At 46.1% G+C, this 18,466-nt stretch overlaps 1 protein-coding gene across 6 annotated transcripts in view; it reads right to left on the reverse strand.

Annotated features, from left to right (window-relative positions):
* The window catches only part of LOC121553193 (transcription factor COE3), a 74,507-nt gene that overhangs the window by 26,752 nt on the left and 29,289 nt on the right, over positions 1–18,466 (reverse strand). For 4 of the 6 annotated variants that reach the window (XM_041866190.2, XM_041866189.2, XM_041866192.2 and 1 more), the window contains exons 7-8: positions 7,495–7,576; positions 5,556–5,673 (exon numbers count right to left, since the gene is read on the reverse strand). In XM_041866190.2, coding sequence (XP_041722124.1) covers positions 5,556–5,673; positions 7,495–7,576 — 200 coding nt within the window. Of the gene's footprint in view, positions 1–5,531; positions 5,674–7,494; positions 7,577–18,466 lie in introns of all 6 variants that reach the window. The other 2 variants (XM_041866188.2, XM_041866191.2) reach the window with 1 other exon arrangement.

Genomic DNA, 18,466 nt, shown 5'->3' on the forward strand with positions numbered 1-18,466 from the left:
TGCTCTGTGCTCTCATCTACGAGAGGAGGCCAGGAGGGGTCAGGAGGTTATGTTTAGTGCATTTTACTTTTTGGATTTCCCATGGTTTCGTGGTCCTACTTCTCTCTCTTTTGGCAGAGCAGGCAATCAGTCTATCATATGGAATCAGTTGGAAGAAAAACAGTAAGTTCTTTTTTTCTCCTAGTCCGTCCCCCACCCGGGCAGGTTTCGGCATTCGGCGTCACCGGCTTATTAGCTACTGCCGATCAATTTATTATCACTCCATTTGTCTTGTCTTCAATCACACACACCTGGTCCTTATTCCCTCATTAGTCATGGCATAAGTGTTCCCTCTTGTTTCCTTGTCTGTGTGGGTGATTGTTTATTGTGGAGGTATGTGAAGCTCGGTGGAGCTCGTGTATTGTGTATCGACGGGAGTATTTTCCCGTGTGCCTTGTATTTTCCAGTGCGCCTGTTTTGTGCCCTGGAGTGTGTTTGACGCATTTCTGCGTAAACCTGTATTTTGCGGATTAAAGCCTTTTATTCTGTGATTTACCCTCCTGCGTCAGATTTCTTCAACACCACCTCATCACAGAATCACCCACTCGATTATGGAGTCAGCGGGAGAGACGCACATGCTTGGAGTCGTGGAACGGGTCCAGAAGCATTCAACTATGCTAGCCAGCTTGGGTGAAGCGATGGGTCAGCTTCTTCAGGTCGTCCAACGCCTGGAGAGGAGAGAGCCCGATCCGTTGAGACCAGCTGGTCAACCGGATCCCGCCACCTACACCCCAGCACCCGGAGGGATCCAGATATCCCGACCAGCATCCGGCCGGTTCCATCGGAGCGGGAGAAGGTGTCCGCCCTCATCTCCTGCCTCTCGGGGAAAGCCCTGGAGTGGGCCAACGCGGTGTGGAACGAAGGAGGAGCCGCGTTGAAGAACTACAGGGAGTTCGCTCGCCTCTTCCGGGTTGTCTTCGATCACCCGCCTGAGGATCGAGAGGCGGGCGAGCGGCTGGTCCACCTGAGGCAGGGGACGAGGGCTGCGCAGGACTTCGCATTGGAGTTTCTAACTCTGGCAGCTGGGTACGGGTGGAACGAGCGGGCCCTGATCGACCAGTTCCGGTGCCATCTGCGAGAGGACGTCCGACGGGAGCTAGCCTGCCGTGACACCATGTTGTCCTTCTCGCAACTGGTGGACATGGCCATTCGTTTAGACAACCTGTTGGCAACCAGAGGACGTCCTGGAGGAGGTCTGCCCGTTTCCATCCCGGGCCGACTCGCATCCAGAACCGATGGAGATGGGTGGAACCGCTAGCCGAGAGAGCGGAGGACGACAGTGCCAGTGCCACACTAGTGGCGCGAAGGGACATTTCACCACACGTTGTCGTCAACGCTCTTCTGGGTTTGGAGGTGGCAGGCAGGACATTCTCGCATCACCCCAGGTATCGAACACCCACACTCGTTCAGAGCCCTCTGCTGCGCACTGTAAAATGCTTGTCTCCTTTCCTGAGCACATGGATGTTCCCCAGTGTAAGGCGCTAGTCGATTCAGACGCAGCTGGGAACTTTATGGACAGGGCATTCGCACACCGTATAGGCATTCCATTGATTCCCCTATCCATTCCACGCCCCATCAGAGCACTTGATAGTCGCCCATTAGGGTCCGGGTTGGTTAAGGAAGTTACTGCACCAGTCACCATGATTACCCAGGAGACTCATTGTGAGAAGGTTACTTTTCCCATTATTGAGTCTCCTGCTTTCGCTGTGGTATTAGGTATCCCTTGGCTAGCACTCCACAACCCCACCTTCTCATGGCCGCAGAGGGTTCTCACGGGTTGGTCGCAAGAGTGTCAGGGTAGGTGTCTAGGTGTTTCCGTTGGTGCAACCATGGTGGAAAGTCCAGACAGTACCTCCACCGTGCGCATTGCCCCTGAATACCTCGATCTGGCGCAAGCATTCTCTAAAACGCAGGCTACTAAATTACCACCTCATCGGGCGGGGGATTGCGCGATAAACCTCCGGGTAGACTCTGTACCTCCCATGAGTCATATATACCCCCTGTCACAGGCTGAAACGGTGGCTATGGAAACATATGTCACCGAGTCCCTGTGCCAGGGGTATATACGTCCCTCCACTTCACCCGCCTCCTCAAGTTTCTTCTTTGTGAAGAAGAAGGACGGAGGTCTGCGCCCGTGCATTGATTATCGACCACTGAACAGGAAGACGACACGATTTAGCTATCCTCTCCCCCTCCTTCCTTCAGTGATTGAATCAATGCATGGGGCGCGCTTCTTCACCAATTTAGATCTCAGGAGTGCGTACAACCTGGTGCGTATCCAAGAGGGAGATGAGTGGAAGACAGCATTCAGCACAACCACGGGGCATTATGAATACCTGGTGATGCCCTATGGTTTGATGAATGCTCCCTCAGTTTTCCAGTCATTTGTGAACGAGGTGTTTCGGGACATGCTTGGTCGCGGTGTAGTGGTCTACATTGATGACATCCTGGTGTATTCCGCTACACGCGCTGAGCATGTGTCCCTGGTTCGCAAGGTGCTGGCCCGACTGTTGGAAAATGACCTTTATGCTGAGGCAGAGAAGTGTATGTTTTTCCAGCAGTCCGTCTCCTTCCTTGGATACCGCATTTCCACCTCAGGTGTGGAGATGGAGGGAGATCGCATTTCAGCTGTGCGTAATTGGCCGACTCCAACCACGGTTAAGGAGGTGCAGCGCTTCCTTGGCTTTTCCAACTATTATCGGAGGTTTATCCGGGGCTTTGGCAAGGTCGCAGCTCCCATTACCTCCCTGTTGAAGGGTGGGCCGTCCCGGCTCCGCTGGTCTGCTGAGAGTGACCTTCAGCAAACTGCGGGGTCTGTTCACCTCAGCCCCAGTACTAGCACACCCCGATTCATCACTACTGTTCGTAGTGGAGGTGGATGCGTCCGAGGTTGGGATAGGAGCTGTCCTGTCTCAACGATCGGGTACGCCACCCAAGCTCCGCCCCTGTGCATTCTTTTCGAAGAAGCTCAGCCCGGCGGAGCAGAACTACGGCATTGGTGATCGGGAGCTGTTGGCTGTTGTCCGAGCCTTGACCGTGTGGAGGCATTGGCTCAAGGGGGCAAAACACCCTTTCCTCATCTGGATGGACCACCATAACCTGGAGTACATCCGGGCAGCGAGGAGGCTGAATCCTCGCCAGGCCAGGTGGGCCCTATTCTTCACCCGGTTTTATTTCACTCTATCATACATTCCGGGGACGAAGAACGTGAAGGCAGACATGCACGCTGTCCCGGCTGTATGACACAGAGGAGAGGCCCAGAGACAACACCCCCATACTGCCGGCCTCCTGCATTGTGGCGCTGGTAGTATGGGCGATGGACGCGGATATAGAGCAGGCATTACGCCGGATCCCTCTCCACCTCAGTGTCCAGACGGGCTACAGTACGTGCCTGCTCTTATCCGTGATCGTCTGGTCTACTGGCCACACACGTCACCCTCCTCTGGTCACCCAGGTATCGGCCGTACAGTGCGCTGCCTCACCGGAAAATACTGGTGTCCTACCTTGGCTAAGGATGTGAGGGTGTATGTCTCCTCCTGCTCAGTGTGCGCCCAGAGTATGGCACCTAGGCACCTCCCAGCTGGTACTTTACAACCTTTACCAGTTCCACAACGACCATGGTCTCACCTAAGTGTTGATTTTCTAACTGATATCCCAAGGTAACACCACCATCCTGGTCGTTGTGGACCGCTTTTCTAAAGCATGCCACCTCCTTCCTCTGCCCGGTCTCCCCACGGCTCTGCAAACTGCGGTGGCCCTGTTTACACACGTCTTCCGGCACTACGGGGTACCAGAGGATATAGTGTCTGACCGAGGTCCCCAGTTCATGTCCAAGGTCTGGAAGGTGTTCATGGCACGTCTGGGGGTATCGGTCAGCCTGACCTCTGGGTTCCACCCCGAGAGTAATGGGCAGGTGGAATGGGTAAATCAGGACGTGGGTAGGTTCCTGCGGTCCTACTGCCAGGACCGGCCGGGGGAGTGGTCGGTGTTCTTGCCATGGGCAGAATATGCCCAGAACTCTCTCCGCCACTCCTCCACTAACCTAACGCCTTTCCAGTGTATTCTAGGATACCAACCGGTTCTGGCACCGTGGCACCAGAGCCAGACCGAGGCTCCTGCGGTGGATTACTGGTTTCGGCGCGCGGAGGAGACGTGGGATGCTGCCCACGTTCACCTCCAACGCGCCGTGCGTTGTCAGAAGGCCAACGCTGACCGCCACCGCAGTGAGGCCCCCGTCTTTGTACCGGGGGATCAGGTCTGGCTCTCGACCCGGAATCTGCCCCTCCGCCTGCCCTGCCGGAAGCTGAGCCCTCGGTTTGTGGGGCCGTTCAAAGTCCTGAGGAGAGTCAACGAGGTCACTTATAGGTTATTACTTCCCACCGTATTAACCCCTCGTTTCATGTGTCTCTCCTCAGGCCGGTGGTAGCTGGTCCGTTCCAGGAGGCTGAGGTGCGGGAGGTCCCTCCACCTCCTCTGGACATCGAGGGGGCCCCGGCGTACTCTGTCCGTTCCATCCTGGATTTGAGGCGTCGGGTGGGGGGCCTTCAGTACCTTGTGGAGTGGGAGGGGTACAGTCCGGAGGAATGGTGCTGGGTTCCGGTGAGTGATATCCTCGATCCCACCATGTTACGGGATTTCCACCGTCGCCATCCGGCTCATCCTGCACCGCGTACTCCTGGCCGTCCCCGAGGCCGGGGTCGGCGCGCTACTGGAGCCGCGCGTCAAGGGGGGGGTACTGTCATGACTTCCGCCGAGGCTGCCTCCCCTCCTTGTTCGGGCAGGTTTCGGCGTTCGACGTCACCGGCTTACTAGCTACTGCCGATCCATTTATTATCACTCCATTTGTCTTGTCTTCAATCACACACACCTGGTCCTTATTCCCTCATTAGTCATGGTATAAGTGTTCCCTCTTGTTTCCTTGTCTGTGTGGGTGATTGTTTATTGTGGAGGTTTGTGAAGCTCGGTGGAGCTCGTGTATTGTGTATCGACGGGAGTATTTTCCTGTGTGCCTTGTATTTTCCAGTGTGCCTGTTTTGTGCCCTGGAGTGTGTTTGACGCATTTCTGCGTAAACCTGTATTTTGCGGATTAAAGCCTGTTATTCTGTGATTTACCCTCCTGCGCCTGACTTCTTCAACACCACCTCATCACACTCCTCCTCCCGCCCTCTCCTCTCAGCTGAAACTGCAGCACCCAGCAACAGGAAATCGACCTCACTGTGAATTATTTGCCAATTTCATAATGTTTTAAGTGCAATTAAACACTTGGACAAGATTGAAAATAGTATATCATTTTATAATCATTAAAATTACCAGAATTACTAGCATTATTAGAATGATTATTGTATACTATTTCCAATCCAAATAGTATGCATGAGGGAGGCAAATAGCGACTTACAGCACAGAATTTGAAAAATGTATGAACAGAGGGAACATTTAAATTTAAAGAAAATTAAGGAAAGCATGGCAAATAATAGGATGTAAAATGTGCCTACCATTCTCCAGATAAGGAGGCGTACCTTCTGAAGGGTCGAGTCTGCGAGCCCTTCGCCCATGCTTGGAGTTGTTGTGGACAAACATGTTGTCTGAGACAGCCAAGACATGGCCATCCACATTGACGGTCGTCGAGACAACAACCTGCAACAAGAGTGAAGGTAGAGCGTGTCATTTAGCAATCTGTAAGAAAGGGGCACAATCACGTACAAAACATAATCACACTTTATTGTTTTCAGATTTCCACATCAACATTTAGCACTCTCTGTAATCACTTTTGTTGACTCCACTCTGACGATTGTTGTCTTGAAGTCATTGATTCACAGAAAACATTGATCGACTCATCCATCTAGTTCCGTACGGTGGACAAACTGGACAAACTCATGAACAACTAAAACAAACCTCTTCTTTGTTCAACAAACATTTCCCCTGGATCAAAGTCTCACTCAATCCGATCGTGGGTTAAAGGCATTGTGGCTCTTAAAGCCTCAACATATCATAGTGCTTGTTGTTGTTCTGCTTTCTCTCCACCACATCTCCAAACAGTGGACTAGGCCATGAATGGAGAAAGTGTTTCCGAGCTGGAAATAGAGAGCCCCTCTCAGGTTCTCTTTGCCGGTGAGTGACCTCGGTGTAGCCGTGGAATTTGGAGGGTGCTTTTTTGGTTCGTTTTGGGGGGAAAGAGGGGGAGTTGGGAAGGAGGTAGGGGGGCAGAGTAGGGAGGTGAAAGAGCTCCATTCTTGCTCACAGGTTCAGAGCTGGGCCAAGCTGCGCATGATGGATGTGGCCCTCTCTGGCCTCAAGCTGGTTTTGGTGGGGGGGTAATAAGAGTCAAAGGCAGAATACACAACCTTGGCCGGAGAAACACCTACAGTGGAGCATCTGGTAAAACTATCTGGGAAAAACGGCATTCAGGCCATTAGAATGGAGACCAGAAAAGATAGCCAAAAATATTGTAAGCCTTGGCCTACAATAACCCCCTTCCACCCCAAAATACTCCAAAAATAATTGCCAGTTGATTCCCTATAAATACTGTGAATCTAGATTTGTTTAAATACAAATGGGGTAGAAGTTGTATACAACACTAACTCATACACCTCCTGTTACATATGCCTGAGGGAGATTTTTTTTGATAGCTCAGTAGCTGTCATAGCTGGGGCAGTATGTCCCAGTCTCTTGTGAATCTAGGAGTAATGCGATGGTAGAGTGAACACCTGAGCTGTTTGTGAAGACATTGACTCTGTTAAGTCCAGTTACCCCCCTGAGGGAAAAGGAGACGAGGGAGGTCTAGTGGTGACATCAGAAACAGTCTGTCTGTTTCATGTCTGAGGGTTGCTGGAGGAAGCTAGTTTGGTGTGTCTGTCATGGCCCATGATTGGCAGTGACTGATGGCCCTTGGAGTTTGTGGCAAGGCAGATAGGATACCTCCACTTTATTCAGGCCTGACCTCCTTCGATATGTCGATCACTAACTTCAATGGCACCCTTCCACATTTAATAGAGCATGTATTTTAGCTTCTGTAGCCTCTTAGACATGGGAGTATTCAACAAGATAGACGTTTCTTTGCTCGTTCTATAATATCACTGCTGGCAGCAGTGTACTGGAAAATACCTCTCGTTGGCTGCACAGTGAATAATTGTGTGTGTATGTGTGTGTATGTGTGTGTGTGTGGGGGGGGGCTAACCCTGAGTTAACACTGTTGTTACATGTGGTAGGATCATTCTCCCTTCAGTGCTGTGGTTCAGAAAGCTGTCAGGGCCACAATTGATAGCACCTCTGAAATCCCATATCCTTATTTGTGTCAGATGGTGTTCTCCAATAAATATTCCTTACATGTGTTCAGCAGCACACTGACACGCTCTGCAAGGGTGTGTGCATGTAAACCTGTGTGAGTGTAAAGCTGTGTGCGTGTAAACCTGTGAGTGTGTGTGTGTGCGTGTGTAATTCTTTGTAAATTTCTGTTACCTGGAACCTGCGCATGTCTCTGGGATTCCCTGCATTCTTCAGACAGTTCTGATTGCACTTCAGGAAGAACTTCAGGAAGAATCTGAATAAGAGCACAAAAGAAAAATAGAATTTAAGTACACGGTTCTAGAATGGAACGGAATAGAATAGAATAGAACGGAACAGAAGTATTGCCAGTCTTGCATGGGGGACAGTACAGTCACCATAGACAGATAAGGAGGAAAGAGAAAGGAATATTTAGAGTAAGTGAGCAGGAGAGAGGTGACAAGAAATGAGAAGCAGAGGTACAAAGGTGTGATTTTATGTTTTACAAAATAGTAAAAAATATAAAATAAAATTTAAGCATAGAGCCATTCAATAATTCATATGGAATGGAATTCCAAAAAGCCAATACAGATCCATGTCATTCAACCTGTTAACTACAAATATATTACACCAGTATCAAACCAATAGATATTACTCATCTGTTTAAAATAATGTAGATATCTTCTGTTGCTTCTAATATCCCTTAGCAGCAACCCTTTGTCATATCATCCTCTCACCTGAGTTCACAGCCTGTTCCCAGACCCATCTGCTACTAGCATACAGGAAGTCACTTGATATTCCACCCACCTATTTAATCCCAGAACACCCCCTGTGCAATTAAAGTTGTGCTGTTCAATAGGGAGGCAAATGAGGCCCACCTGTGACCAGGTCTTGTTTGATGAGCATCAGGGAGAAAGGACCTAACAAGGTGAGAGCGCGCCACAAAACTTATAGTCCTGTCAGACAATTAGGCGGCCACTCCTGGGACCTTCGCTTCACGCCACACACACACGCACACACACGCGCACATGCACACGCAAACACACACACACACTCATGGGTGGGTGAGGCAATTATGCCACAAATTACAACCTGGCTAATTGTCTACGAACAAATGTCATGTGAGAGAGTGAGATCTGGGGTTGGTTAGTCTTTGAGTCTCTCTCTCTCTCTTTCTCTGTCTCTCTCTCTCTCGCTCTCTCTCTCTCTCGCTGCGCTTCAGCTGCCAAGTGTTTGCCTGTGAACGTCAAATGAACGTCAGGTCCCTGTGATTTTATTGAAAAGGCCTCCTATCGTGAGCTCTCCTTTTAAACATAACCTTTCCGTGTTCCAGTAGATAACATGACAAAGGAGACAAGTGGAAGACGCTTAACGGTCCCTGACTTGGTTTACTGTCTCCTACTACAAATGTCTTCCTAAACCTGACAGTGGGATCAATGATTATATCAGCAGAACGTACTGCAACACACTTTAATTGACTTCCTTATCATGTACAGTATATACATGCTACAGAATCATATGGATTCATGCTACTTGGCTCCCGCCAAGTTTGATGTAAACAGTAATGGTAATATGACACCACCATTCATTGGTTTAATGTGCAATTTCATGGTTTCCATTGAAAAGCAAAATTGGCCAGTTATTTTGTTACCGTGTGTTTCTTTGCTTCGTGTAGAGCTTGTTGCTTAGGAGGGCCCTTTCTCAACACTTAGCCTCCTACTTCTCACTCCATAGTGGGATCTGGGCCAATGCAATAAATCAGTGTCTTGAAACAACCCCCTAACCCTGGCCACATTAATACATGCACTGGTCATTTAGAAGCGTTCTCCAATAGACTCTAATACCCCTCAGCACCACTGCCAGCCCCAAAGAACATGAGAGGTGAGAAAATATTTTCACTCACCATCCAAGGAGCTTTGGCTCCGACATCAATAAAAAATGTTTTAAGCCACGCCAAAATGCTGATTGCCTGTTGGTGTGCGGCAAGGCCATAAAAAACCTGACTTGTCATTAGCGCATTTCGCCTGATTGTGTTCAGTGTGTTTTTGGTTGCATCTGTTGGCCGATCATCAAAATGACCATTATGTACTCTAATTCCCTGACCCTGTTTTTATTTCCCCAAAGAGTCGTAATGCAGAGCAGTAGACATCTGCCGAAAGCAGACCTGAAATACAACTTTTATTTGTCTGTCGCCTCTCATATAGATTGGGTTAGACTAGTGTGTGAGTGTGAGTGTGGGTAAGCGCCTGTGTGTGTCCAAGATTGATGTGCTCTGAATGTTCAGCACCTTGTGCAAAAAAAATATATATATATACTGTATATGGAAAAAAATAACGTAGATGTTATTGAAGCCACATGTTATTTTTAACATGGGGCTTTCCTGTACTTTCTTCTGTTGTGTTGTAGTACAATTACAAACGGTAAAACTGCAATAAAACAAAAAGTGAGCAATAAATAGAAAAGGACAACTTGGGAATAGAAAGCAGCCGTACTATCGTGAACTACCTCTTTTATGTTTACTGTTATGAAGACGATTAACCACAATTTCCCAGCTAACAGATAAGCTTCATTTTAACGGTAGTCCATGTTAGTGGCAACAGTATAGCATCATTACATTAGAGTTGCTTAACATTCTACATGAGCACACTGGAAATTGGTCCTTGGTGAAAAGGCAAGCAATTAAGACCAGCATCTCTCTTTTACTTCTTAAATATCTACAGAACTTTGTGGTGGTGTTTTGGCACGCTCTGAGACAAAAACGAGGTTGTTTAATTGTTTTTTAATGGGATATCAAGGCGACGACGCCATTATATGTTGGCAACGGAGGGCAAAGGGGGGATCGAGAGAAAGAATGAACTGCAATTAGGTTTGATTAAAGCTATCCTTCTCAATAATCAGCGCTAGAGACAGGACAAGAGGACCCTGGTGGCCGTGGAGATGGAGGAAGGTGTAGAGTAATATTAAGGCCAATGAAGGGGATATTAACATGGCTAATTAAAGCAACTCCTCCAAAGCCGGGAGACGAGCGAGGCTCTCAGCGGACCGCCGTGGAGGAAATCATCGGCCCAGCCAGCTATCAGTTGGAGGAGAGAGAGAGAGTGAGAGGGCTGTAGTTCATCAGAGAGAGGCTGAGAGAGGAGATAGAGTGGGGGTGGGAGAGGGAGAGAAAGAGTAGGGGAGAGGAAGGGAGGAGGAAACTATGAAGTGGGAAGAAAGTCAAAAGAGAGAGAGGGAGACAGGCGAAAGCCTAAAGAGATAGACTTCCAGTACTGGAGAGAAATGCTCATTTTGACACAAACCTCTCCCTATCTGAAGTCTGCCCGTATAACTAAGACCTAACATCAGCTTTTATCTTCCGACAGGCAGAGTTACAGGTCCACAAATCAACGCTAAAACAATCCCCTTCTAACAGAGACTAGGGCAATTAATAGGATTCTTCTGTAGCCTGTACCTCCATGCTCGCCACACTGCCGAGGCTAGCTACTAATCATGCCATAATGGCTTCTCTCCCTCTGGTCAAAGGGGAAATAGATTGTCTCTTTAGTAATGCAGCGGGCTCGGCGGTTTCCACTCCCTGTGCTTCACACGCCTGGTAATTGAGGAGAAAAAGGCAGACTGATTTATCTCTACTGTGATCATTTTAGGCTTACACTCAAAGGGAGACCCGTCGGCCTAATTCTAGCTCGCCCCTCTCCCACCATCAAATAGAGGAGAAATGTAGAAAACAAACAGATGAAGTGAGGAGACGCTTCCTGATTTAAGGAGCTAAGCTAATTGGGAGGGGGGAGATGTCACCCACTCCTTGACATCTCTGCCTTTGATTCAGGGAAAAATGGGAAGTATTGACTCCATTGTATTATTACAGCACTGTTACAATATTAACAGGGTATCATGCAGCATTTATTTCACAGTGTTTTATACACCGCCCATTTCAGAAGTTCACCACTGACAGATAGACTGAAACATCCATGAGTGTCAGGCATTGACAGTCCTTAGCTCCTGACTGGCGCCCCAGCAATAATGACTACCAAGGAGTGTCCACAGCCGGCGGCCATGACAGTGAAGTCATCGTTGCAGGGCGGTGCGTATCGACCACCACCCAGCCACAGCCAATCAGACCCCAGTATGAGCCTCACGATGGGCCTCAGTGAGGATGGAGGAGACCTGAAACCAGCGTCTCACAATGCCCCACAATGATCTGCTGACAGCAGGTCTCCTCACTGAGATAGTAGTACACAGGTCAATAACATATTGGCTTTCCAAAACGCCAGGGTCTTAATGTCAAGCCTTCTGCATCCCCACCAGCTCCATTATGTAAGGCACTCTACTATGAAATGTACTCACTCAAGTCCCTGTTCTGACAGGCCAGGCTCCATTACACTGGCTTGTTCTTATAAACAATATTCCCGTATAAAAAGGGAGAAAGCTTTTTGGTCTACCTGTGGGTTGTTCTGTACTGACACATCTTAATTTACCCTACTGATGAAAGAAATTAACCTCTAAAATTCCAGAGTGATTTTAAGTAATCGGTACATTGTTGTCGTACGCTGGTTGCTTGCTGTTTTCCCTCATCAGCTACAGCTGTTTTTCCTCCCCTTCCCCGCATTAACAATTATTTGCCCTACTCCTGTACAAGCTCCCAGGGACCAGCCTCACAGATCCTATCACTTCTTTATCAGGAAACAAGTTCCTTACTATCTAATGTTATTGGGCAGGTGAAAAATTAACCCTTTCCACTCTCTGGGCCGTTCCTCTGAGAATGCTATTGCTGAGAATGCTATTGCTGAGAATGCTTTTGCTGAGAATGCTTTTGCTGAGAATGCTATTGCTGAGAATGCTATTGCTGAAACATTTCACTATCATTGTTTTCCTGTTCAACATATACTATTCCCCATGACTGGGGAGGTGGGCTGTTGAGACATTCAAACAATAAAACCTCCCCATTCATCCCTCTATCATCTACACCATTTCCTGTTCTCTAATGGCCAGAGTGGCATTGACAATATTTTACTTGAGGATCCCCAGATCTGTCAATCCCTCTTCATTTAGTTCATGGCTGCAGGACTCATTACAGAAGTTAACTCTTTCGCTTTCGCTCTTTCTCTCTTTCACTCTCTTTCACTCTCTCTCTCTCACTCTCTCACTCTCTCACTCTCTCTCTCCGTCTATCCCTCTCTGAACTCTGTCAGTTTCTTGTTCAAGCAAGAGAAATGCTTGTCTCACAAATGGTTCACGTCAAACACACCCCTAACCATCTTCAGCTGATTCCCTTCAGGCTCCAGTCCGGGTCTACTGTAGCAAGTTAGCTAGAGATTCAGTGGCCCTGCTAACTATCCATCACTGGGTAACAGTGGACTAGGGCTATGCTTTAGGTCTAACTCAGCACATACTACATGTTTAACCCCAGGCTCTCTACCGTCACCACACAACAATCTGCTAAAGCTGTGTAGTGTGTTTACTACTCGTTGTTTTACAGTGAATCTGGGATATCTGTACAATGGATAAAAACATTGTAAAAAATAAATAATAATTCTGCTATTTTCTGTCAAATGTGTCTTTACTGTGAAAATGAATCAACAGCTAGTTTCAGTGATAAAACCAATACTATTTCTACTCTTGCTGGAATTTCGAAACATTCCAGTTCTATTGATCTATATGTATAACTACTATGAATACATTATTGTTACTTACACCTTATCAACAATACAGGTGAGGAGGGTGCTGACATTATACAATAATCACGCACATCAACAATACAGTTAATATTTATCCTAAATGTGTAAACTGCTAGCCAGCTGGTCTAGCAGCGTGAAAAATGGTCTTTCTAGGGGGAATATTGTGCTTTGATTAGTGCTTAGCATTCTGGACTTGGGGCCTGAGGAAATACCAGTCAACACCTCCCTGCACTGGTGAGATGGAAGATAAGCAGATGCTGGAGTGAATAGCAGTATTTAGGGTGTTGGACGTACTGTAGTGGTGCCTGGAAGGGCCTGGAAGGCTCCCCCTGCCCTCTCCTCCACAGGCACCTTGGAGTGATCAGGCTGCAGAAAGACACAGTAGAACCCAGAAGCTGTACAGGGGAGCTTTGGGGGCTTTGACCGTTCACTGACAGCATAGCTACATTGCATCCAGGAGGATAGTGATTGTGGAGTTGTGTGCGTATGCATGTCTACTTCTACATGCTATTATTTATTACTAATGTATAATACATGTATCTAAAGTGACTGTCAGGACTGGTCAGTCATCATAAAGCATGAGGCAGCCACTCTGCTACTGCTGCCACATTAAGTCTGTCTCAAAACACAGCCACAGTGGACTGTAATGTAGGCAAGGCACAGAGAGAGAGATGCAGGAAGAGAAGGAGCAGGTTGGTGTGCTTAAAGCTAACAGGTAACCTTTCTGTACTCCTAGGAAAAAGGCAGGGGGGAAAGAAAATGTCAAATTAAGACAGGCCAGGCTGAGAGACGTGGCTGCCATATTTGTGTGAAAGCCCAGTGCTGTTGGCAGCAGAGATGACTGCTTTCTGATTCATCTGGGGCCGTATGGCAAAGCTTTGTCAGTCTGTGCGAGGTATAAATAATTCAGGGTGAGAGATGGCAATTACAGGGCCCTGCACAACCAAAATGAATATTTTATAAGGACTAAAACCGCCCTGGAATGAATCACACACATGGAGTCACACACACACACACACACACATGCACACACACATACACACACATGCACACACACACACACACACACACACACACACACACACACACACACACACACACACACACACACACACACACACACACACACACACACACACACACAGTTAATACATAAGAACACTTCACACATCTGTTGTACTGTTGACAATGTGACTATAAACCCAGAAAATAATAAAGGGAAAATATTTGCTGTTACTTACATGTGTGATTTATAATATTCTTTGTTAAATCTGGAATCCTTAATGGTGAAACAGCCACGTCCGTTTGCGATATTACAACAACAAAGAAGTTACAGCAAACAACCAACACTGTTTTTTCCCTCGGACATCATTGCACGATATGTACTGCAATTTTTTTTACCATGTTGCGCGACGCTCATCATCTCGACAACAAAAGCCATAACAACTGTGATGGGGCAGCCAGTGGCGCTGTTTCCCCCTACTGCGTATTCCATATTTTCAGGTCATGCTTGAAATATGTTCCTTTTTTAACAATCTGTACAATAGAACCTTCCTTAGAACAACATTAAAAGTATTCTAGGCATTTGTGATTGTCCTCTTTTCACATCTCCCAGTGTACATTTCATAGTATAAAATATTGATATTGAGGAGTCAACTATGGGAAATATTGACTCTTGAATAAGAAATAAAATAATTAGCCACTATACTAATACACATGGTCAATGGCTCCTGAGACCCAAAGTCTTTACTTTGAACCAAAGTCTTTACTTTTGAACATGTATTATGGTCTTTGTGTCCAAAAGAAAGAAGCTAATGCTAATTGAACAAGATTAAACCCCACAAGCCGCCCGAAGCATTTACCTCTAAAGGGTTTTGCCTGTCGGGTTTCCTGCAAAACCCTGTCTTTATAATTCGGAGACAAATAATAACATTGTTCAGGGGTCCTGAGGAGTGCAGCGGGCTGCTTGAATGGCCATTGTATGGAGCAAGCTAATGATACCTTAACCTTTGTGAGAGAGGCCAGCTAGCTCTGTGACATCAGCGCTACACAAGTGCTTCTCTGTCGGGATGTTTAGGAGAGGATTTCGTCCATGGTGGGAAAATAGTATAGAGGATAAACAAACCTTTTCATTTATTTTATTTTTTACATCCATTTCTCCTCAGTACATGATGAGAGGGTTAATCATAAAATGTGGATTACTTTCATTGATATTTCTACATGATTAATTTAGCTCTCATTTGGAGTATGATTTCTTTGGGGAGTTTATGTCGTTGTAAGATGCTGATTCCTTCAGTCCAAAGGGGGGATGAGAAGTCTCTGAGGGAGGAGAGATGCCTCCAAGAGCAGTAGGCTAGCTGAGCCCAGCATGAAGAAGACGCATCGTGTGTGTTGGGAAAGTGACAGCGAGGCAAATGCTAAGAGAAAGCAGCTTCCTACTGAACCGCACACTGTTAGCGATCACTAGCTGTTGTGAAGGCAGCTGACAAACTCCTAGCGTTCCATGTCTAACCCGTTTGTGTGAGTTTCAAAGAGTGTGATTTGCAAATAACATGAAACTGGGCACAGAGTGGGCATGTAAGTGTGCAGAAGCCCCCCTCCCACCTTCTCCACAGAGGGAAACCCTGACTTGTCAGCTCAGTTCTTTGTCAGGAACACTGACAGATAAACAGATCGTGTTTTGCCTCTCACTCTTCCTGGCTTGTGTACTAGTCTGCTTCCCTATACAGGTTGACTTGCTTAAGGGGAGGAATCTGTTGAAAGACACCCTGCTGCTTCTAGGGGCAATGACTGAAAACATCTCAGGGCGCTTCAGACAGCCGAGACAACCAACAATGGGGGTTGATGTAGAACTAAAACACTGTTCTGGTGCCTCCGTCTAGAAGCACCAATACAGGGCTTATTCTTCATGCAAATTACTACTAATGAGCTTCCTGAAACCTGACTAATTATATCGAAGTGATTTCTTTAATTAGTTTGTAATAATGTATCATATAAACATCATAGTCCACAGATTAAGCCATATAAAAATATACATTTGTCACACTTTATAAGAGATGTTGAGAGCGTTCGAGTTAATCTTGCTTACACTGAGTGCCATGGCAAATATTGATTAAACAACTAAATATATATTTAGAAGCTGTTTAGTAGCATTTAGAGAGGGAGTCATGCATGACTATAAATTATGTCAAGTCCAAATGCCTATTTGAGAAATAACAGACACCTTTAGAAATGATAAGAAATTACACTTATCTGCCGCATTGCACTTTTAGCTATGCCAAGACATTCCAAAATCCCCTAAAGAGCTGAAATATCTAATGTACCAGCAGTCACTGGAAAACTCACAGCAGCTACGCACCAGTCTGTTGAGATCCTCAATCTGCCCTGAGATGGATTAAACATTCAATTTGTTACTTGCTAGACCACCACAAGGTTCACCACTTACCATGTAAATGGAAAATGACAGTAATCTATTAGGATGCTTGATCTGACTCTGTGTTATGTTGTATTTGTATTCTATTTACTTCAGGGAAATTACGATTCAAGTCATATTTATCTTCATGAGGAAATGTGCGTCTAAATGGAAATCACCTTTAGAATGCGGGTGGATGTACTGTAGTGCCATACTAATGTGCTCCCTGAACCGTGAGATTTTGTCATCCTGTGTGGATGCACAATGGGCTGCCTCTACACATCAAACATGCTTTCCCACTGTTAAGCCCATACTCTGAGCCACCAATGCTATTTGATAATTATTACGCTTACATTACAGTACAAGCCTCTTCCTGTGGAGCTAACACACACACCTCCTCATATAGTAAACAGCCTCCCAGTAAGCTGTTTGCACTTCAGTGGCCGCTCTAGGAAATAAAAACAAGGAACAAACTGGGAGGTTTTGCGTTCCAAGTAAATATGGCTGTTTTAAACCAGGAACCCATTATTTTTTCAAACATAATGTTTCTCACCGCTTTGAGCATTTGAACTAAAGCTGTAAATAATGTACAAATGAGGAAACTTTGAGATAGCGGTATATTATTTAAATCACGGTTACATGGTAGGTTGTATTACTTATAATCCCCATGCTTTAATTCTACAAACCATTTTAAATGTGCCAATAAGCCCAGATGAAACCAGGTACCATTATTTATTTATACAGCACACTTCAATTGTGCTATTAGATTAATTTATAGTGATACAGCCATTGACTAATCCCAAGATTCAATTAATCTTTCTCAGTGCCATTTACATACAGATGTTTAGAGTTTGGGGTAATCAATAAAGAGGGAATAAAGATTGGCATTCACAATACTCCCCTTGACAAGCTCCAGCCCAATGTTTGTCAAGCAAATTAAACACACTTAGACTTTTCACCAGCTCCTAAAACGACACCACATATGGCCGTGAAGTTAAAAATAAGAAACTGTGCATACATTACCATGCATAATGCACTACTCCCTCCATTTAATATGCAAATTCTGTAAAATATTACTGAATACCTTCTGTTCGGAATGAATAAATTTGAATTGCAATTAGAATAATCTTGTATAATTAATGAAAACTGTCAATTTTGGTTCCGAAGTAATTTGATTAGCATGTTGACAGGACACTTATCAAGTTCAGTAAACTGTTAGATTAGGAAGATGAAAAAGGAAAAAATAAAAGATTCTAAGAATATTTTTCCAACATCTCTGACATTTTCCCTTGGCATTGTAAACAAAGACACTTGCTGGCAAACTTCCTGAATAGAGGGGTGAGAGAGGGAGGGAAGAGAAGAGGAGAGAGAGAGAGGACAGAGATAGAGAGCCTCTTGAGATTCTCTGTGAATCCCAGTCGACAGATGAAAGAAGTGTATCGTCCAAGCTCTTGAGTGAGCCACTCAACTCTGCTCTGTGCACTTCAGCTAAGCCAGAGTTTAAGGACCTTATTTCTCAAAGTGTTTGTAGCTTTAAGATCACATGGCCATAATGATCTAATAACGAACTAGCTGTAGCTCTTTCAACTGGTCAGGTTCAAGAAACCACTGTTGTTTGTGTCAGCGTTGAAAATATCTTTAGAATTAATATATTTCGTTGTTGCATTGTATGAAAAAGTACCATCTGTACAATCTACAGATGAACAGAGCCTGTGACCTTCTTTCCCCCTCTCTTTCTCTGCTCATTAGCTACCCTGAACCTACCTCTCTCCCCTTCCCAGTTTTGAAACCCCCAAACAAGACCTACATTTGTTGCCATACAGGTTAGCTCGGGGGGGGGCAAACATCTGTCGCGCTAGGTACCCACACTCATCCCCGGGTATCTCCTGCGAGGAACTTTGAGATGTTTAATTCATAAACGCTATCATCCATGTAAATCTCCTCATTTCATAATGACTAACTCTTGGTACTTTAATTAATGTAATAATGCCTTTCAGAAGCCATAAATGAAAGGGGTTCTGGAGTGGTGCGTTAATTAGCTAACGCCGACGCTACCCCTGTCAGACTGCTGGTGGCTGTC

The sequence above is a fragment of the Coregonus clupeaformis genome, chromosome 37 (genome assembly GCF_020615455.1).
Source record: "Coregonus clupeaformis isolate EN_2021a chromosome 37, ASM2061545v1, whole genome shotgun sequence".
Classification (NCBI taxonomy): domain Eukaryota; kingdom Metazoa; phylum Chordata; class Actinopteri; order Salmoniformes; family Salmonidae; genus Coregonus; species Coregonus clupeaformis.